General features: G+C 55.2%; 1 protein-coding gene across 1 annotated transcript in view; it reads right to left on the bottom strand.

The window, feature by feature from the left end:
* MOGAT2 (monoacylglycerol O-acyltransferase 2) overlaps nt 1-16504 on the bottom strand; it is a 61642-nt gene extending 45138 nt beyond the window's left edge. Inside the window, exons 1-2 of the mRNA XM_083170332.1 lie at nt 16348-16504; nt 112-290 (exon numbers count right to left, since the gene is read on the bottom strand). Coding sequence (XP_083026458.1) covers nt 112-290; nt 16348-16441 — 273 coding nt within the window. The 5' untranslated portion in view covers nt 16442-16504. The remainder of the gene's footprint in view (nt 1-111; nt 291-16347) is intronic.
* Between the last annotated feature and the right edge of the window lie 6343 nt (nt 16505-22847).

Genomic DNA, 22847 nt, shown 5'->3' with positions numbered 1-22847 from the left:
TCTCTGGCCCCCTAAGACACAGCACCATCTGCAATGGCGGTACTTCCGCCTCTGAGCCCTATAAGTAAAGTAACATATCATCGTAGGAAAGTAACACAGCCATTGACTTACTTTTATAGGAAAATAATCCCGGAGGTATCTCCACACTACGCTCCTCTGGATATAGAGGCTCCTCCTGCCGCCCTGCCTGGGCGTGTCCCAGTCTATGAACCACCATATTCCGTATATCACACTGATAATCCAAAACCGGGTGAAGAGCAGGACGAAGTATAGAATGATGCAAGTCTGCGCTGCAAGAGAAGACAATGAATCCATATTAGGCTGTGATTCTCCACCAAAGTGCAACTGAGAAGCACAAAATACAAGTACAGGATGAGGCCCAACCAGTTCTGCATAACAAAGTCCATTGGGGGTAAAAATAGCCACATGCCCATCTTCCGGCCAGGAACGGCCCTAATAATGCACCGCTTCACCGCACCACACAAAAGGGAAACTAATCTTTAGTAGCACCTACTCGTCGCCCTCCCTCATATCAACTCCTCCCATCATGCTCTGGAAGCTTTTAGTCATCCGCAAAACACCGGCATCTAGCTCCAAACATTGAGGAACATGTAGGAGTAAATTTACTTTTCCTTGAAAATGAAAGACAGAATTTAATTGGTTGCTATTGGCAACGTCACCTATCTCTAAAAATTCCCTGAATTCACTCGCTGCGGGGGACTGCACATCGGTGATGGGGCCAAATTCGGACCTGTACAAACAGTTATGAATCGGCACCAAAGAGTGTGCGGGTGCCTGCTGACCATGCTCATTCTTGCTGTGGCCACACTACACAGCAGAGAGGCAGGTGGTTCCAACCCCAACATAAAAAAATCTCACAATAATTAATGTTATGTCTGTTTTATTTAACTGGAACTCTTGGACAATTCTGGATTATGAATGAATATGAGTAAACAATGACACAAAGCATTCTACTCATATTGACACCCAATTCCTATAGATTGTAAGCTTGCGAGCAGGGCCCTCCTATGTCAGTTTGTTACTACCCAGTTTGTTTTATCAGTGTTGTTTCCAATTGTAAAGTTCAACTGAATATGCTGCGCTATATAAGAAACAGCAAATGAATAAATACATGAATGAAGCATAATATACTGTATATAACAGGAGACTCCTGATTTTTTGTGTAGTCACCTGCAACCCCTGAAGTGTAGGTGACTCGCCCACATCCTAGTGAATCGGGCAGGTTGGTTATTAATCAGGGTAGCCGATGACGCACGGTCCAAAATTCAAATAGGGAAGCAACTGCCAACTACCCGTGAGTAACGGGCAGCGATGGTGGGCAGTGGTTGGGGTGGCAGTTGGTGTGGTTTCCTTATTTGAATTTTGGAATCCGTTGCAGCTGCCACCTCTGCAACTGCCACTGGCAAGGAAGCCCAGGAGCAGAGCTTTTTGTACCGTCATGTTACAATGAGGGCCTTACCAGAGGGCACATACAGTAGGGCAGATGTATTAATCCTCGTGAAGTGATAAACTGGAAGATGATGACGCACCAGTCATTCAGCTCCTGTCCTTTTTTTAAACCCAGGCTGTAAAATGACAGTTGGGAGCTCATTCGCTGCTGCATGATCACTTTCTACTTCTGCTCCATTGACTTTTTGTATCCTATTATACAGACACCTTCTCCGCTGACCCTCTATTCCGCTCTGCAGACCGCCTGATAGATACATTTCCCCCGCATTGTGTCTGTTTATTGCCGGCTACATTTCACAATCCTGGCCTAGCAACATCAAAGTGCCCCACTACTATTATATAATTCTGTTTTTATAAAGAGTCCTAACTGATATTGTTTTATTATTGTACTCGTTATCACCCATTTATGGGCCTGATTCAGGTTGGATTGTGTATGATTAGCTGCTTGCAGCAACATAGGATATAAAATCCTTAGTAATTCAAATGCAGGAGAGGGTGCATACTCCCTGCCTGCCTACCTACCACCTCCTGCCTGCCTACCACCTCCTGCCTGCATACCACCCCCTGCCTGCATACCACCTCCTGCCTGCATACCACCCCCTGCCTGCACACCACCTCCTGCCTGCCTACCACCCCCTGCCTGCCTACCACCTCCTGCCTGCATACCACCTCCTGCCTGCATACCACCTCCTTCCTACATACCACCCCCTGCCTGCACACCACCCCCTGCCTGCACACCACCCCCTGCCTGCCTACCACCCCCTGCCTGCATACCACTCCCTGCCTGCATACCATCCCATGCCTGCATACCCCCTGCTACCTGCACACCATCTCCTGCCTGCCTACCACCTCCTGCCTGCATACCACCCCCTGCCTGCACACCACCTCCTGCCTGCCTACCACCCCCTGCCTGCCTACCACCCCCTGCCTGCATACCACTCCCTGCCTGCATACCATCCCATGCCTGCATACCCCCTGCTACCTGCACACCATCTCCTGCCTGCCTATCACCTCCTGAATGATACAGAGGATAGTGGGGAAGATGCGCAACCAATTATAGTAATGTAGCCAGCTAATTCATAAAAGAGGTACACCACCTCTGAGTACAAATGGAGTAGAATGAATGAATAGCTGTGGCGCAAAACCATAAAAAATGTCTCATAGGTTTTGAAGAAGAATAATCTTTATTACATACAGTTGACAAAAATCTGTAAAAAGTGCTGAATTTTCCAGGACCATATACAATTCATGCAGGATATGTGCCGGGTAACAAACACCTCCTGCCTGCATATCACCCCCTGCCTACCACCTCCTGCCTGCCTACCACCTCCTGCCTGCACACCACCTCCTGCCTGCATACCACCCCCAGCCTGCATACCACGTCCTGCCTGCATATCACCCCCTGCCTACCACCTCCTGCCTGCCTACCACCTCCTGCCTGCATACCACCTCCTGCCTGCATACCACCCCCTGCCTGCCTACCACCTCCTGCCTGCCTACCACCTCCTGCCTGCACACCACCTCCTGCCTGCATACCACCCCCAGCCTGCATACCACCACCTGCCTGCATACCACCACCTGTCTGCATATCACCTCATGCCTGCATACCACCTCCTGCCTGCAGACCACCTCCTGCCTGCATACCACCTCCTGCCTGCATACTACCCCTGCCTGCATATCACCTCATGCCTGCATACCACCTCCTGCCTGCACACCACCTCCTGCCTGCATACCACCCCCAGCCTGCATACCACCACCTGCCTGTATACCACCACCTGTCTGCATATCACCTCATGCCTGCATACCACCTCCTGCCTGCAAACCATCTCCTGCCTGCACACCACCTCCTGCCTGCACACCACCCCCTGCCTGCACACCACCTCCTGCCTGCACACCACCCCCTGCCTGCATACCACCTCCTGCCTGCCTACCACCTCCTGCCTGCCTACCACCTCCTGCCTGCATACCACCCCCAGCCTGCATACCACCACCTGCCTGCATACCACCACCTGTCTGCATATCACCTCATGCCTGCATACCACCTCCTGCCTTCACACCACCTCCTGCCTGCACACCACCTCCTGCCTGCATACCACCCCCTGCCTGCATACCACCCCCTGCCTGCACACCACCTCCTGCCTGCATACCACCTCCTGCCTGCATACCACCTCCTGCCTGCATACCACCCCCTGCCTGCATACCACCCCCTGCCTGCACACCACCTCCTGCCTGCACACCACCTCCTGCCTGCATACCACCCCCTGCCTGCATACCACCCCCTGCCTGCACACCACCTCCTGCCTGCATACCACCTCCTGCCTGCCTACCACCCCCAGCCTGCATACCACCTCCTTCCTGCATACCACCCCCAGCCTGCATACCACCTCCTTCCTGCCTACCACCTCCTGCCTGCCTACCACCTCCTGCCTGCATACCCAGTGGCGTAGCTAGCATGGAGCCACTGGAGCTCAAGCTCCAGGCGCCAGAGGTTGAAATGGCGCCATGCACTGCTAACGGCACCTGCTCTGTCTTCTCTGCTGTGCCCCCGGCTCACAATATCAGCTGAAGCCACAGCCGGAAACAATGTTTCAATGGTTTTTTTTTATTTAATTGCTGCAGAGACGAAGACAGCCTTGTCTCCGTCTCTGCACTTTCTGGGGCCACTCTGCTCAGAGCAGCTCAGCTGCTGAGGCTCCTCACAGAGGCCCTTATTCTAATTCGGACGGTACGGCCCGCGTGCGGCCGTACCGCCGATGTTTTTAATCTGCACATGCGCAGAGGTGAATCTGCGCATGTGCAGCCCCCTTCGCCGCAGACGTATTTCGTCCGCCGCAAAGGGGGCGTATAGGGGCGTGAGAGGCATCATGCCCTCATTTCCCTATGTGTACGCCCCGCGTTTCATGGGCGTTCCCATGCAAACGCGGGGCGTATGCATGGTAATGAGGCCATGACGCAACTCATGGGGGCGGAAAGCTGACGTCGCCGGATGTCAGCTTTCAGCCCCCATACAAGCTACCACACGGACGATTGTCCGTGTGGTCTCAGCTTGTGGGAGCTGCCGCGGCGTGCGGACCTGCCTTCGATGGTCGACGACCATCGAATGCAGGGGGCAGCTCCCAACATGGTGGAGGCGTACGCCCCGCCATTTTCATGCGGATCGGCAGCCGTCCGTGTACGGACGGCCGTGCCGATCCGTCTTGTAGGCGGGGATTCGTCTGGTGCGGTCGGAGCCGCATATGCGGCTCGACCGCACCAACCAGAATAAGGGCCAGAGAGCTCAAACAGCACAGCAGAGCTCAGCTGACCGGATCAATCATCACACAGACAGGAAGCATGTGCACTGTGCAGGCAGCAGCAGCAGCATCAGCTCCTCTCCCGGCCACTGTGACTGATGTCCTCCTCATCTCCTCCTCAAAGGTGTTGGTTAGTGCTTCGTGGGTGTGGGGGGCCACTGGCAGTGTGTGCTGCAGTATATGTATGTTTGTAGGTTTATATGCTGTGTGTGTTTATGCATGCTGTATGTGTGTGTATGATATGCTGTGTGTGGGTTTTGTGTGTATGCATGCTATTTTTATGTTTGTAGGTATCCTGCATGTGTATGTATGCTGTATTTATGTATGTTGTGTGTCTGTGTATGTGTATATATGTATGTATGTATGCTGTGTGTATGACTTTATGCTGTATGTATGTATGTATGTACTGCATGCTGTATGTGTATCTATCTATCTCGTGTGTGTAGGTATGCTATGTGTGTGTGTGTATGCATACTGTACATGCTATTTGTGTTTGTGGGTATGTATGTAATGCAATAATGTAATAATTGATTATAGGAAAGTGGGGAGGCCTGCTAAAAATTAGGTGGTGGGGGGCACACACATACTGCACCCTTGCTCCGGGCACCATGTCACCTAGCTACACCGCTGTGCATATCACCTCCTGCCTGCACACCATCTCCTGCCTACATACCACCTCCTACCTGCACACCACCCCCTGCCTGCACACCACCTCCTGCCTGCATACCACCCCCTGCCTGCACACCACCCCCTGCCTGCACACCACCCCCTGCCTGCATACCACCCCCTGCCTGCACACCACCCCCTGCCTGCATACCACCTCCTGCCTGCATACCACCCCCTGCCTGCACACCACCCCCTGCCTGCATACCACCCCCTGCCTGCACACCACCCCCTGCCTGCATACCACCTCCTGCCTGCATACCACCTCCTACCTGCACACCACCCCCTGCCTGCCTACCACCTCCTGCCTGCATACCACCTCCTACCTGCACACCACCCCCTGCCTGCCTACCACCTCCTGCCTGCATACAGCCCCTTGCCTGCATACCACCCCCTGCCTGCATACCACCCCCTGCCTGCACACCACCCCCTGCCTGCATACCACCTCCTGCCTGCCTACCACCTCCTACCTGCACACCACCCCCTGCCTGCATACCACCTCCTGCCTGCCTACCACCCCCTACCTGCACACCACCCCCTGCCTGCACACCACCTCCTGCCTGCACACCACCCCCTGCCTGCACACCACCCCCTGCCTGCATACCACCTCCTGCCTGCATACCACCTCCTACCTGCACACCACCCCCTGCCTGCCTACCACCTCCTGCCTGCATACCACCTCCTGCCTGCATACCACCTCCTGCCTGCATACTACCCCTGCCTGCATACCACCTCCTGCCTGCATACCACCTCCTTCCTACATACCACCTCCTGTCTGCATACCACCTCCTGCCTGCACACCACCCCCTGCCTGCATACCACCTCCTGCCTGCATACCACCTCCTACCTGCACACCACCCCCTGCCTGCCTACCACCTCCTGCCTGCATACCACCTCCTGCCTGCATATCACCTCCTGCCTGCATACTACCCCTGCCTGCATACCACCTCCTGCCTGCATACCACCTCCTTCCTACATACCACCTCCTGTCTGCATACCACCTCCTGCCTGCACACCACCCCCTGCCTGCACACCACCCCCTGCCTGCCTACCACCTCCTGCCTGCCTACCACCTCCTGCCTGCATACCACCTCCTGCCTGCACACCACCTCCTACCTGCACACCACCTCCTGCCTGCATACCACCTCCTGCCTGCATACCACCCCCTGCCTGCATACCACCTCCTGCCTGCATACCACCTCCTGCCTGCACACCACCTCCTGCCTGCACACCACCCCCTGCCTGCATACTACCCCTGCCTGTATACCACCTCCTGCCTGCATACCACCTCCTGTCTGCATACCACCTCCTACCTGCACACTACCTCCTGCCTGCATACTACCCCTGCCTGCATACCACCTCCTGCCTGCATACCACCTCCTGCCTGCATACCACCTCCTTCCTACATACCACCTCCTGCCTGCATACCACCTCCTTCCTACATACCACCCCCTGCCTGCACACCACCCCCTGCCTGCACACCACCCCCTGCCTGCACACCACCCCCTGCCTGCCTACCACCCCCTGCCTGCATACCACTCCCTGCCTGCATACCATCCCATGCCTGCATACCCCCTGCTACCTGCACACCATCTCCTGCCTGCCTACCACCTCCTGCCTGCATACCACCCCCTGCCTGCACACCACCCCCTGCCTGCCTACCACCCCCTGCCTGCCTACCACCCCCTGCCTGCATACCACTCCCTGCCTGCATACCATCCCATGCCTGCATACCCCCTGCTACCTGCACACCATCTCCTGCCTGCCTACCACCTCCTGAATGATACAGAGGATAGTGGGGAAGATGCGCAACCAATTATAGTAATGCAGCCAGCTAATTCATAAAAGAGGTACACCACCTCTGAGTACAAATGGAGTAGAATGAATGAATAGCTGTGGTGCAAAACCATAAAAAATGTCTCATAGGTTTTGGAGAAGAATAATCTTTATTACATACAGTTGACAAAAATCAGTAAAAAGTGCTGAATTTTCCAGGACCATATACAATTCATGCAGGATATGTGCCGGGTAACAAACACCTCCTGCCTGCATACCACCCCCTGCCTGCATACCACCTCCTTCCTGCCTACCACCTCCTGCCTGCCTACCACCTCCTGCCTGCATACCACCTTCTGCCTGCATACCAGCTCCTGCCTGCATACCACCTCCTGCCTGCATACCAGCTCCTGCCTGCATACCACATCCTGCCTGCATACCACCACCTGCCTGCATACCACCCCCTGCCTGCATACCACCTCCTGCCTGCCTACCACCTCCTGCCTGCATACCACCTCCTGCCTACCACCTCCTGCCTGCCTACCACCTCCTGCCTGCATACCACCTCCTGCCTGCATACCACCCTCTGCCTGCCTACCACCTTCTGCCTGCCTACCACCTCCTGCCTGCACACCACCTCCTGCCTGCATACCACCCCCAGCCTGCATACCACCTCCTTCCTGCCTACCACCTCCTGCCTGCCTACCACCTCCTGCCTGCCTACCACCTCCTGCCTGCATACCACCTCCTGCCTGCCTACCACCCCCTGCCTGCATACCACCTCCTGCCTGCCTATCACCTCCTGCCTGCATACCACCCCCTGCCTGCACACCACCCCCTGCCTGCACACCACCTCGTGCCTGCACACCACCCCTCCCTGCACACCACCTCCTACCTGCACACCACCTCCTGCCTGCACACCACCCCCTGCTTGCCTACCACCCCCTGTCTGCACACCACCCCCTGCCTGCACACCACCCCCTGCCTGCACACCACCTCCTGCCTGCATACCACCCCCTGCCTGCACACCACCTCCTGCCTGCACACCACCTCCTGCCTGCACACCATCTCTTGCCTGCATACCACCTCCTGCCTGCACACCACCTCCTGCCTGCACCCCACCCCTGCCTGCACACCACCTCCTGCCTGCACACCACCTCCTGCCTGCACACCACCTCCTGCCTGCTTACCACCCCTGCCTGCATACCACATTCTGCCTGCACACCACCACCTCCTGCCTGCATACTACCTCCTGCCTGCATACCACCCCCTGAATGATACAGAGGATAGTGGGGAAGATGCGCAACCAATTATAGTAATGCAGCCAGCTAATTCATAAAAGAGGTACACCACCTCTGAGTACAAATGGAGTAGAATGAATGAATAGCTGTGGCGCAAAACCATAAAAAATGTCTCATAGGTTTTGAAGAAGAATAATCTTTATTACATACAGTTGACAAAAATCAGTAAAAAGTGCTGAATTTTCCAGGACCATATACAATTCATGCAGGATATGTGCCGGGTAACAAACACCTCCTGCCTGCATATCACCCCCTGCCTACCACCTCCTGCCTGCCTACCACCTCCTGCCTGCATACAACCTCCTGCCTGCATACCACCCCCTGCCTGCCTACCACCTCCTGTCTGCACACCACCTCCTGCCTGCATACCACCTACTGCCTGCCTACCAACCCCCTGCCTGCATACCACCCCCTGCCTGCATACCACCTCCTTCCTGCCTACCACCTCCTGCCTGCCTACCACCCCCTGCCTGCATACCACCCCCTGCCTGCATACCACCTCCTGCCTGCCTACCACCTCCTGCCTGCCTACCACCCCCTGCCTGCATACCACCCCCAGCCTGCATACCACCCCTGCCTGCATACCACTCCCTGCCTGCATACCACCCCTGCCTGCATACCACCTCCTACCTGCACACCATCTCCTGCCTGCCTACCACCTCCTGCCTGCATACCACCCCCTGCCTGCACACCACCTCCTGCCTGCACACCACCTCCTGCCTGCACACCACCCCCTGCCTGCACACCACCTCCTACCTGCACACCATCCCCTGCCTGCACACCACCTCCTACCTGCACACCATCTCCTGCCTGCATACCACCCCCTGCCTGCACACCACCCCCTGCCTGCACACCACCCCCTGCCTGCACACCACCTCCTGCCTGCACACCACCCCCTGCCTGCACACCACCTCCTACCTGCACACCATCTCCTGCCGACATACCACCCCCTGCCTGCATACCACCTCCTGCCTACATACCACCCCCTGCCTGCATACCACCTCCTGCCTGCATACCACCTCCTGCCTGCATACCACCCCCTGCCTGCATACCACCTCCTGCCTGCACACCACCTCCTACCTGCACACCATCTCCTGCCTACATACCACGTCCTGCCTGCATACCACCCCCTGCCTGCATACCACCCCCTGCCTGCATACCTCCTCCTGCCTGCATACCACCTCCTGCCTGCATACCACCCCCTGCCTGCCTACCACCTCCTGCCTGCCTACCACCTCCTGCCTGCATACCACCTCCTGCCTGCATACCACCCCCTACCTGCACACCACCTCCTGCCTGCACACCACCTCCTGCCTGCATACTACCCCCTGCCTGCCTACCACCTCCTGCCTGCCTACCACCTCCTGCCTGCATACTACCCCCTGCCTGCCTACCACCCCTGCCTGCCTACCACCTCCTGCCTGCATACCACCTCCTGCCTGCCACCTCCTGCCTACCACCTCCTGCCTGCATACCACCCACTGCCTGCATACCACCTCCTGTCTACCTACTCTGCCTGTACACCACCCCCTGACTACCACTTCCTGCCTGCCTACCACCTCCTACCTGCATACCACCCCTTGACTTCATATCACCTCCTGCCTGCCTGCCTACCACCTCCTGCCTGCCTACCACCCCCTGACTGCATACCACCCCCTGCCTGCCTACCACCTCCTGCTTGCATACCACCTCCTGCCTGCAAACCACCTCCTGCCTGCATACCACCCCCAGCCTGCATACCACCTCCTGCCTGCATACCACCTTCTGCCTGCATACCACCCCCTGCCTGCATACCACCTCCTGCCTGCATACCACCTCCTGCCTGCATACCACCCCCAGCCTGCATACCACCTCCTGCCTGCATACCACCTCCTGCCTGCATACCAGCCCCTGCCTGCATACCACCTCCTGCCTGCATACCACCCCCAGCCTGCATACCACCTCCTGCCTGCACACCACCTCCTGCCTGCTTACCACCCCTGCCTGCATACCACATCCTGCCTGCACACCACCACCTCCTGCCTGCATACCACCTCCTGCCTGCATACCACCTCCTGCCTGCATACCACCCCCTGAATGATACAGAGGATAGTGGGGAAGATGCGCAACCAATTATAGTAATGCAGCCAGCTAATTCATAAAAGAGGTACACCACCTCTGAGTACAAATGGAGTAGAATGAATGAATAGCTGTGGCGCAAAACCATAAAAAATGTCTCATAGGTTTTGAAGAAGAATAATCTTTATTACATACAGTTGACAAAAATCAGTAAAAAGTGCTGAATTTTCCAGGACCATATACAATTCATGCAGGATATGTGCCGGGTAACAAACACCTCCTGCCTGCATATCACCCCCTGCCTACCACCTCCTGCCTGCCTACCACCTCCTGCCTGCATACCACCTCCTGCCTGCATACCACCCCCAGCCTGCCTACCACCTCCTGTCTGCACACCACCTCCTGCCTGCATACCACCTACTGCCTGCCTACCACCCCCTGCCTGCATACCACCCCCTGCCTGCATACCACCTCCTTCCTGCCTACCACCTCCTGCCTGCCTACCACCCCCTGCCTGCATACCACCCCCTGCCTGCATACCACCCCCTGCCTGCCTACCACCTCCTGCCTGCCTACCACCCCCTGCCTGCATACCACCCCCAGCCTGCATACCACCCCTGCCTGCATACCACTCCCTGCCTGCATACCACCCCTGCCTGCATACCACCTCCTACCTGCACACCATCTCCTGCCTGCCTACCACCTCCTGCCTGCATACCACCCCCTGCCTGCACACCACCCCCTGCCTGCACACCACCTCCTGCCTGCACACCACCCCCTGCCTGCACACCACCTCCTACCTGCACACCATCTCCTGCCTGCATACCACCCCCTGCCTGCACACCACCCCCTGCCTGCACACCACCCCCTGCCTGCACACCACCTCCTGCCTGCACACCACCCCCTGTCTGCACACCACCCCCTGTCTGCACACCACCTCCTACCTGCACACCATCTCCTGCCTACATACCACCCCCTGCCTGCATACCACCTCCTGCCTACATACCACCCCCTGCCTGCATACCACCTCCTGCCTGCATACCACCGCCTGCCTGCATACCACCCCCTGCCTGCACACCACCTCCTGCCTGCATACCACCTCCTGCCTGCACACCACCTCCTACCTGCACACCATCTCCTGCCTACATACCACGTCCTGCCTGCATACCACCCCCTGCCTGCATACCACCCCCTGCCTGCATACCTCCTCCTGCCTGCATACCACCTCCTGCCTGCATACCACCCCCTGCCTGCCTACCACCTCCTGCCTGCCTACCACCTCCTGCCTGCATACCACCTCCTGCCTGCATACCACCCCCTGCCTGCACACCACCTCCTGCCTGCACACCACCTCCTGCCTGCATACTACCCCCTGCCTGCCTACCACCTCCTGCCTGCCTACCACCCCCTGCCTGCCTACCACCCCCTGCCTGCATACCACCCCCTGCCTGCCTACCACCCCCTGCCTCTCTACCACCTCTTGCCTGCCTACCACCTCCTGCCTGCATACCACCTCCTGCCTGCATACCACCCCCTGCCTGCCTACCACCCCTGCCTGCCTGCCTACCACCTCCTGCCTGCATACCACCTCCTGCCTGCCACCTCCTGCCTACCACCTCCTGCCTGCATACCACCCACTGCCTGCATACCACCTCCTGTCTACCTACCCTGCCTGTACACCACCCCCTGACTGCATACCACTTCCTGCCTGCCTACCACCTCCTACCTGCATACCACCCCTTGACTTCATATCACCTCCTGCCTGCCTGCCTGCCTACCACCTCCTGCCTGCCTACCACCCCCTGACTGCATACCACCCCCTGCCTGCCTACCACCTCCTGCTTGCATACCACCTCCTGCCTGCAAACCACCTCCTGCCTGCATACCACCCCCAGCCTGCATACCACCTCCTGCCTGCATACCACCCCCTGCCTGCATACCACCCCCTGCCTGCATACCACCTCCTGCCTGCATACCACCTCCTGCCTGCATACCACCCCCAGCCTGCATACCACCTCCTGCCTGCATACCACCTCCTGCCTGCATACCAGCCCCTGCCTGCATACCACCTCCTGCCTGCATACCACCCCCAGCCTGCATACCACTTCCTGCCTGCATACCACCCCATGCCTGCATACCACCCCCAGCCTGCATACCACCTCCTGCCTGCTTACCACTCCCTGCCTGCATACCACCCCCTGCCTGCATACCAACCCCTGCCTGCCTACCACCCTCCCCTGCCTGCCTACCACCCCTTGCCTGCACACCACCCCCTGCCTGCATACCACCTCCTGTCAACCTTGACCCATGTCGACCTTGACCCATGTCGACCTTTAACCCTGTCGACCCTGGGACCAGTCGACCTTTAACCCTGTCGACCTTGGGGCCAGTCGACCTTCCGGTGTCGACCTAATGACTGTCGACCTAAGTCTGATCTGACAGATGACCGTTTCGAGCGATGCGAGGGGCTGCGGTTCAACTCCATCTGTGTCCATGTCGACTGTGTCGACATTCGGGTAAAAAAACAGTGAAAACCTCATGTCGACCTAATGACTGTCGACCTAAACCCATGTCGACCGTGGCCCATGTCGACCTTAAGTCATGTCGACCTTGACCCATGTCGACCTAGCTGCACATACCAGGAAAACATCATTCGTAGAAGGAATGGCAGAAAGACGACAGTGTAGTAAGACAATCCCGGGTTCCCCTGACCCCCCTCCAATAACTACAGTGTATCTAATTAACCCCCCATCTCCTCTCCTGGGCTCAGCTGCAGGATAACACGGAGAGTGGTGCTCAGTGAGTCGCAGCCTAATTATCAGATACATTATTAATGAGTTACGTCTCGTCACCATGTCCAGACAGACACCTTGTTATCACTGGGAGGAGGGGAGACGACGGTGGTGGGCTCATGCAACCAATGCATAATTATATTCCCCTATGCAAACGTTCAGCATCTAAGGAACGCCGACCTGGAATCACATAGAAGTAATATTATATACGGATATTTAATTATAATTATTTTTATTCATTTGGCGCCACAAGGGTTCTGCAGCACCTAACAGAGTACAATGAGATCAGAGTTCCAACCATGAGATCACAGATCAATAGTGATGAACTACAATGAGTCACCATCGATGGTGTCAGCAGTGCTTAACATCGATGACATGAAATCATCACTAGAGATACAGTACATCTCTCATGTGGAGGTTGGGTGGCCAATCAGGGAAGGGGGGCGGGCTTCGTGGTATACAGAGGGTAAATCTGATCTCCATGTCCCCTACAGTTACATTATAGCCAGCGATGATGGAGAACCATCAGATCTCTGCAATTGATGCCAAAAGCATCAGTCGGAAATCATCGATGGTTGAGGCCATCCCCACAGAACACTGAGTAACAGTTTATTGCAACTAGGAGTAGGTGAATTCCAGATAAAAACATATCCTCTCTCTGAACGGTCAGCGTATTAAGGCGCAATTTGACATTTAAAGGACAATATGGCGGAACAGAAATCGTGTAATAACCACCACCTCATACCAGACACATGGGGCCTGTTTCTAGGGTTCTGATAGTTATGCTCACATTCTCTATCCTCCCAGCTGCACTGACTTTTCCCCCAATATGGTGAGTATTTCTGCATACCTCCCAACATGACCCATTCCAGAAGGGACAAGAGGCTCTGTTCCTGGACTTCCACGCTAGTGACAGTTGCAGAGTTGCAGGGCTGCAGCACAGTCCAAAATTCAGATAGGGGTGCTCCACCAACTGTCACCCTAAACAACACAGTCTGGACTCACTGGTAGGTGTGGCTCCCCTATTTGAATTTGCAACAGTGGTGCAGTCCTACCTCTGCAACTGCCACTGGCAAGTATGTCCAGGAACAGAGTATTTTGTCCCACCTGGAATGGGTCATGTTGGGAGGTATGTTTCTGGCCTAGGATGAGCGATGGCCCCTGAGGTCAAGGAGAGGCTACTAGGGCAGGGTTGTCGACTTTAAGATTCTCCTCTCCGGGAGAAGCCCGGAGAGGAGAGATTCAGCAGCCACTCAGGGGGCGGGGGCTTGCTAGTGACATCACTAAGCCACGCCCCCATGCTGTTAAAGCAGCTAATTCACGGATCTCCGTGGAGGGGGCGGGGCTAAAATGACGCGATTGTGCCGTTTTAGCTCCGCCCCCTCCTCTGAGACCCGAGGATTGCGGCATTTTAATGCTGCGATCCGGGTTCAGCGGGGTTCCCCCCTGAATCCGGGAGGGTTGCCCACCCTTCCGGGGGGCCGGGAGGGGGACCCGATTTTCGGGAGACTCCCGGAAATTCCGGGAGGGTCGGCAACCCTGTACTAGGGTCCTCCAGCCACAGGCCTAGGCAGATAACATGGGACAGACGTGCCCTCAGCAGTGCCTACATACCCTGGGTCATGGCACCTGCAGGGAGGAGAGCACGGCATTCCTGACTGGGGGAATACACTAGCCCGGGCGGCCATGGGCTGTGGCGCACTTGTGACTTCACCTCCTGTTTCTCACTTTTTGTCCTTGTGTTGCTCTTTCCTAATGACCACAGGGGGCAGTAATCCCTTCTGGGCTCCTGTCTTTATGGGATCTGCTGCAGGGAGGGGGTGTGGCCTGAAGATCCACTGCCCTACCTCTATAAAGATCCCTCTCCAGGGAAGGAGGTGAAACATTTTGTACCCAGACTGGACCTATGATGGTAATAAACTGACCATCTAGCTTTGCAGAAACAGGGGCTCTGAAGGCCTTTGCCCCCTTATGAGACATTCTGGACCTAATCAGTCTGGATATTGGTGCAGGGGTGCGGATCAGTTCGTCACCAGCAAGTTGTTAGACAGTCATTAGGTCGACACCATTAGGTCGACATGCATTTAGGTCGACATGGGTTTGTTCGACAGTCAAAAGGTCGACATGGGGTTTTTCGCTGTGTTTTTTTTTACCCGAATGTTGACACAGTCGACATGGACACATGCCCCCTCACATGGCTGGCTGCGCTCGCAATGCTTCGGGCACTATTTTATTCTCCCACCACGCTCTAGGATGGTAGGGCATGAAAAACCGCCTGTCGGCACATGTCGGCTCAAAAAACAATGAAAAGCCCCATGTCGACCTAATGAGCCTGTCGACCTAATGACTGTCTAACAACTTGCTGATGACCCAATGACCGTATCCCTTGGTGCATCCATGCATTGCAAGCCCCATCTGGCCTTCCAAAACTGCCCCTTGTCATATACAGTATGAGAGGAAATCATAGAAATCCCCCCCCCCCCCCTCCTCCCTTTGCAGGGATAATTTCATACAAAACCACTCCCATTGTATTATGTAACTAAGGGCCTGAAAAAACTTTATTAGCAAAACAAAAAAGCATGCAAAACCCACGCTGCACTGCAGATGAGGCAGATGTAACGTGCAGAGAAAGTTAGTTTTTGCTGGGGTGTGCTCAAACAGAAATCTAAATTGCAGTGTACAAAACAAATACAACTGTCTATCACGCATGGGCTTTATGCAAAAGCAGCCAGTATTTACCCTGCACAGAAAAAAATATAACCCACCCGAATGTAAATATCTCTGCACCTTACATCTGCCCCACCCTCAGCGCAGCATGCTTTTGCAGAGTTGCATGCTTTTTGCTTTGATAGCCAAGCTGAAGCAGGCCCCACTAACCCCAGCGACCCACAACATGCAGAAAATGAGTCCGCAGCAGACGTGAACAGCCCCCCTTCCACCTGCCACCCCGCAACCCTTCCCACACACTGCAAACAAAGTGAAAGGGCTTCTTACCAAGAGCCAGGAATGAGTAAACCCACTGGATGACTGCAACTGTCTGCAGCCTCCGTTTTAAGGGAACGGAGAGAGGAGCAAATTGGATTGCCATGTCCCAAGCACAGCTCACAGGGAGGAAATGTCACAGTAGTGTGTGCATGGACTTGGGGTCCAAAGTCTCCCAGGTATTAGGCAGCGTGTCGCAACATATATTAGTGCTGGGCAGCCTTGTCCTGCAGTCCCAGCGCTGTGTAATCACTGCAGAGCTGAGCACTTATCACACCTGAGATCCTATCACTTGTACTTTATATGAGTCCTTTCCTGAGCTGGCACCAAGCACAAAGGTATCACAGACCTGCACTTAACCCCTCCACGGCCAGATCCGCATGGAGGGGTCTGACATAGAACCATACCCATGGAAAAGAACGACGTGGAAAAGGTCGACATGAGTTTCTCAGGTTTTGGGGGTCTTTGTTGACATTTTTGCTAGTGTCGACATTTCGACCTAATGCATGTTGACTTTTTCCATGTTGACTGTTGACCTAGACGCTGTCAACCTAATGACCACATACTATATAAAAGACAGAGGTCATGAAGGGAATCTGTGTGGAGTTTGTACGTTTGTGAGTTTGGATTCCTCCATAGGTGCCTACTCTCCTGGAATCGCCGGGAGGCTCCTGAAAATCTTGTGGTGCTCCAGAAGAATCTCAGCCAGCTGACAACCACCGAAACCCCCCACCACCAACGGGGGCGATGACGCAACGGCCATCCCCTGCCGGTACTGTGCGGATCGTGTGTCCTGTACGCAGATCGGATCATGTTGTACTGTGACCCAAAACTGCAAGGGTTTCTGGGTATGGCTCAATGAAGGTCGACATACATTAGTCAACCACTGAAGATCGACAGGGTAAGAAGGTCAACACAAGCATGGCTGGAGAAAGGTTACAGTGACTTTCGGGAACATACCCGGAGCGACCTTCCCCGACACCCTGCTGGCTATATGCATTATGCTGGGGTTATTAAGCAGTGATCGCCCTATAACCGCACCAGTCCTCTCTATGGTGCTGTGCTGTGCCCCACACTGTAGGCCCGGGCGTGACTGATAACACTGGCATGCTCGGGTGCTGACAGGGTGAGATTGCATTGATTTATCCTCCACTCAGAACTATACACAAGAAGAGCTCTGCGATGCCGTGGGGCAATAATGCAGGATTGGTCATTGCGGAAACACTTTCTCTCCTGGGAACCGTATAACTGACGGTGTAATATCCCACAGAGGATAATCAATAGCCAATCACAGCTGTGTCCTGTACTCAGATCCCCATATGCGCAGTCACTGCTGTGTCCTGTACGCAGATCCACTTATGTGCAGTCACTGCTGTGTCCTGTATGCAGATTCACCTATGCGCAGTCACTGCTGCGTCCTGTATACGCAGATCCACCTATGTGCAGTCACTGCTGTGTCCTGTACGCAGATCCACCTATGTGCAGTCACTGCTGCGTCCTGTACGCAGATCCACCTATGTGCAGTCACTGCTGTGTCCTGTACGCAGATCCCCTTATGTGCAGTCACTGCTGTGTCCTGTACGCAGATCCCCATATGCGCAGTCACTGCTGTGTCCTGTACGCAGATCCACATATGTGCAGTCACTGCTGTGTCCTGTACGCAGATCCACCTATGTGCAGTCGCTGCTGTGTCCTGTACGCAGATCCACCTATGTGCAGTCGCTGCTGTGTCCTCTACGCAGATCCCCATATGTGCAGTCACTGCTGTGTCCTGTACGCAGATCCCCATATGCGCAGTCACTGCTGTGTCCTGTACGCAGTTCCACTTATGTGCAGTCACTGCTGTGTCCTGTACTCTGCGTCCCCATATGTGCAGTCACTGCTGTGTCCTCTACGCAGATCGCCGTATGTGCAGTCAATGCTGTGTCCTGTACGCAGATCCACATATGTGCAGTCACTGCTGTGTCCTGTACGCAGATCCACCTATGTGCAGTCACTGCTGTGTCCTCTACGCAGATCCCCATATGTGCAGTCACTGCTGTGTCCTGTACGCAGATCCACTTATGTGCAGTCACTGCTGTGTCCTGTACGCAGATTCAGCTATGTGCAGTCACTGCTGTGTCCTGTACGCAGATCCCCATATGCGCAGTCACTGCTGTGTCCTGTACGCAGTTCCACTTATGTGCAGTCACTGCTGTGTCCTGTACTCTGCGTCCCCATATGTGCAGTCACTGCTGTGTCCTGTACGCAGATCGCCGTATGTGCAGTCAATGCTGTGTCCTGTACGCAGATCCACATATGTGCAGTCACTGCTGTGTCCTGTACGCAGATCCACCTATGTGCAGTCACTGCTGTGTCCTCTACGCAGATCCCCATATGTGCAGTCACTGCTGTGTCCTGTACGCAGATCCACATATGTGCAGTCACTGCTGTGTCCTGTGCGCAGATCCACCTATGTGCAGTCACTGCTGTATCCTGTACGCAGATCCCCATATGTGCAGTCACTGCTGTGTCCTGTATGCAGATCCCCTTATGTGCCGTCGCTGCTGTGTCCTGTACGCAGATCCCCATATGTGCAGTCACTGCTGTGTCCTGTACGCAGATCCACCTATAGGCAGTCACTGCTGTGTCCTGTATGCAGATCCCCATATGCGCAGTCACTGCTGTGTCCTGTACGCAGATCCACCTACGTGCAGTCACTGCTGTGTCCTGTACACAGATCCACCTACGTACAGTCACTGCTGTGTCCTGTAAGCAGATCCACATATGTGCAGTCACTGCTGTGTCCTGTACGCAGATCCACCTATGTGCAGTCACTGCTGTGTCCTGTACGCAGATCCCCATATGTGCAGTCACTGCTGTGTCCTCTACGCAGATCCACATATGTGCAGTCACTGCTGTGTCCTGTACGCAGATCCACTTATGTGCAGTCACTGCTGTGTCCTGTACGCAGTTCCACTTATGTGCAGTCACTGCTGTGTCCTGTACTCTGCGTCCCCATATGTGCAGTCACTGCTGTGTCCTGTACGCAGATCGCCGTATGTGCAGTCAATGCTGTGTCCTGTACGCAGATCCACATATGTGCAGTCACTGCTGTGTCCTGTACGCAGATCCACCTATGTGCAGTCACTGCTGTGTCCTGTATGCAGATCCACCTATGTGCAGTCACTGCTGTGTCCTGTACGCAGATCCACCTATGTGCAGTCGCTGCTGTGTCCTCTACGCAGATCCCCATATGTGCAGTCACTGCTGTGTCCTGTACGCAGATCCACATATGTGCAGTCACTGCTGTGTCCTGTACGCAGATCCACCTATGTGCAGTCACTGCTGTGTCCTGTACGCAGATCCCCATATGTGCAGTCACTGCTGTGTCCTGTACGCAGATCCCCATATGTGCAGTCACTGCTGTGTCCTGTACGCAGATCCCCTTATGTGCCGTCGCTGCTGTGTCCTGTACGCAGATCCCCATATGTGCAGTCACTGCTGTGTCCTGTACGCAGATCCACCTATGTGCAGTCACTGCTGTGTCCTGTACGCAGATCCACCTATGTGCAGTCACTGCTGTGTCCTGTACGCAGATCCCCATATGTGCAGTCACTGCTGTGTCCTGTACGCAGATCCACCTATGTGCAGTCACTGCTGTGTCCTGTACGCAGATCCACCTATGTGCAGTCACTGCTGCGTCCTGTACGCAAATCCACCTATGTGCAGTCACTGCTGTGTCCTGTACACAGATCCACCTATGTGCAGTCACTGCTGCGTCCTGTACGCAGATCCACCTATGTGCAGTCACTGCTGTGTCCTGTACACAGATCCAGGTATGTGCAGTCACTGCTGTGTCCTGTACACATATCCACATAACTGCTGTGTCCTGTATGCAGATCCCCTTATGTGCCGTCGCTGCTGTGTCCTGTACGCAGATCCCCATATGTGCAGTCACTGCTGTGTCCTGTACGCAGATCCACCTATGTGCAGTCACTGCTGTGTCCGTTACGCAGATCCCCATATGTGCAGTCACTGCTGTGTCCTGTACGCAGATCCCCATATGTGCAGTCGCTGCTGTGTCCTGTATGCAGATCCACCTATGTGCAGTCACTGCTGTGTCCTGTACGCAGATCCCCATATGTGCAGTCACAGCTGTGTCCTGTAAGCAGATCCCCTTATGTGCAGTCACTGCTGTGTCCTGTACACATATCCACATAACTGCTGTGTCCTGTATGCAGATCCCCTTATGTGCCGTCGCTGCTGTGTCCTGTACGCAGATCCCCATATGTGCAGTCACTGCTGTGTCCTGTACGCAGATCCCCATATGTGCAGTCACAGCTGTGTCCTGTACGCAGATCCACCTATGTGCAGTCACTGCTGTGTCCTGTACGCAGATCCACCTATGTGCAGTCACTGCTGTGTCCTGTACGCAGATCCCCGTATGTGCAGTCGCTGCTGCGTCCTGTACGCAGATCCACCTATGTGCAGTCGCTGCTGTGTCCTGTACGCAGATCCCCATATGTGCAGTCGCTGCTGTGTCCTGTACGCAGATCCACCTATGTGCAGTCACAGCTGTGTCCTGTACGCAGATCCACCTATGTGCAGTCACTGCTGTGTCCTGTACGCAGATCCACCTATGTGCAGTCACTGCTGTGTCCTGTACGCAGATCCCCGTATGTGCAGTCACTGCTGTGTCCTGTACGCAGATCCCCTTATGTGCAGTCACTACTGTGTCCTGTACGCAGATCCCCTTATGTGCAGTCGCTGCTGTGTCCTGTACGCAGATCCACCTATGTGCAGTCACTGCTGTGTCCTGTACGCAGATCCCCATATGTGCAGTCACTGCTGTGTCCTGTACGCAGATCCACCTATGTGCAGTCACTGCTGCGTCCTGTACACAGATCCACCTATGTGCAGTCACTGCTGTGTCCTGTACACAGATCCAGGTATGTGCAGTCACTGCTGTGTCCTGTACGCAGATCCACCTATGTGCAGTCACTGCTGTGTCCGTTACGCAGATCCCCGTATGTGCAGTCACTGCTGTGTCCTGTACGCAGATCCCCGTATGTGCAGTCGCTGCTGTGTCCTGTACGCAGATCCACCTATGTGCAGTCACTGCTGTGTCCTGTACGCAGATCCACCTATGTGCAGTCACTGCTGCGTCCTGTACGCAGATCCACCTATGTGCAGTCACTGCTGTGTCCTGTACGCAGATCAACCTATGTGCAGTCGCTGCTGCTTCCTGTACGCAGATCCACCTACGTGCAGTCACTGCTGTGTCCTGTACGGAGATCCACATATGTGCAGTCACTGCTGCGTCCTGTACGCAGATCCACCTATGTGCAGTCACTGCTGCGTCCTGTACGCAGTTCCACCTATGTGCAGTCACTGCTGTGTCCTGTACGCAGATCCACCTATGTGCAGTCACTGCTGCGTCCTGTACGCAGCTCCACCTATGTGCAGTCACTGCTGCGTCCTGTACGCAGATCCACCTATGTGCAGTCTCTGCTGCGTCCTGTACGCAGATCCACATATGTGCAGTCACTGCTGCGTCCTGTACGCAGATCCACCTATGTGCAGTCACTGCTGCGTCCTGTAAGCAGATCCACCTATGTGCAGTCGCTGCTGTGTCCTGTACGCAGATCCCCATATGTGCAGTCGCTGCTGTGTCCTGTACGCAGATCCACCTATGTGCAGTCACAGCTGTGTCCTGTACGCAGATCCACCTATGTGCAGTCACTGCTGTGTCCTGTACGCAGATCCACCTATGTGCAGTCACTGCTGTGTCCTGTACGCAGATCGCCGTATGTGCAGTCACTGCTGCGTCCTGTAAGCAGATCCCCATATGTGCAGTCACTGCTGTGTCCTGTACGCAGATCCCCATATGTGCAGTCACTGCTGTGTCCTGTACGCAGATCCACCTATGTGCAGTCACAGCTGTGTCCTGTACGCAGATCCACCTATGTGCAGTCACTGCTGTGTCCTGTACGCAGATCCCCGTATGTGCAGTCACTACTGTGTCCTGTATGCAGATCCACCTATGTGCAGTCGCTGCTGTGTCCTGTACGCAGATCCCCTTATGTGCAGTCGCTGCTGTGTCCTGTACGGAGATCCACATATGTGCAGTCACTGCTGTGTCCTGTACGCAGATCCCCATATGTGCAGTCACTGCTGTGTCCTGTACGCAGATCCCCTTATGTGCAGTCGCTGCTGTGTCCTGTACGCAGATCCACCTATGTGCAGTCACAGCTGCGTCCTGTACGCAGATCCACCTATGTGCAGTCACTGCTGTGTCCTGTACGCAGATCCACATATGTGCAGTCAATGCTGTGTCCTGTACGCAGATCCACCTATGTGCAGTCACTGCTGTGTCCTGTATGCAGATCCACCTACGTGCAGTCACTGCTGTGTCCTGTACGCAGATCCACCTATGTGCAGTCACTGCTGTGTCCTGTATGCAGATCCACCTACGTGCAGTCACTGCTGTGTCCTGTACACATATCCACATAACTGCTGTGTCCTGTACG

The sequence above is a fragment of the Crinia signifera genome, chromosome 2 (assembly GCF_055691185.1).
Source record: "Crinia signifera chromosome 2, ASM5569118v1, whole genome shotgun sequence".
In the NCBI taxonomy this organism is placed as follows: Eukaryota; Metazoa; Chordata; class Amphibia; order Anura; family Myobatrachidae; genus Crinia; species Crinia signifera.
The sequence above is the reverse complement of the archived record's forward strand: the minus strand, read 5'-3'. Positions and strand labels throughout refer to the sequence as shown.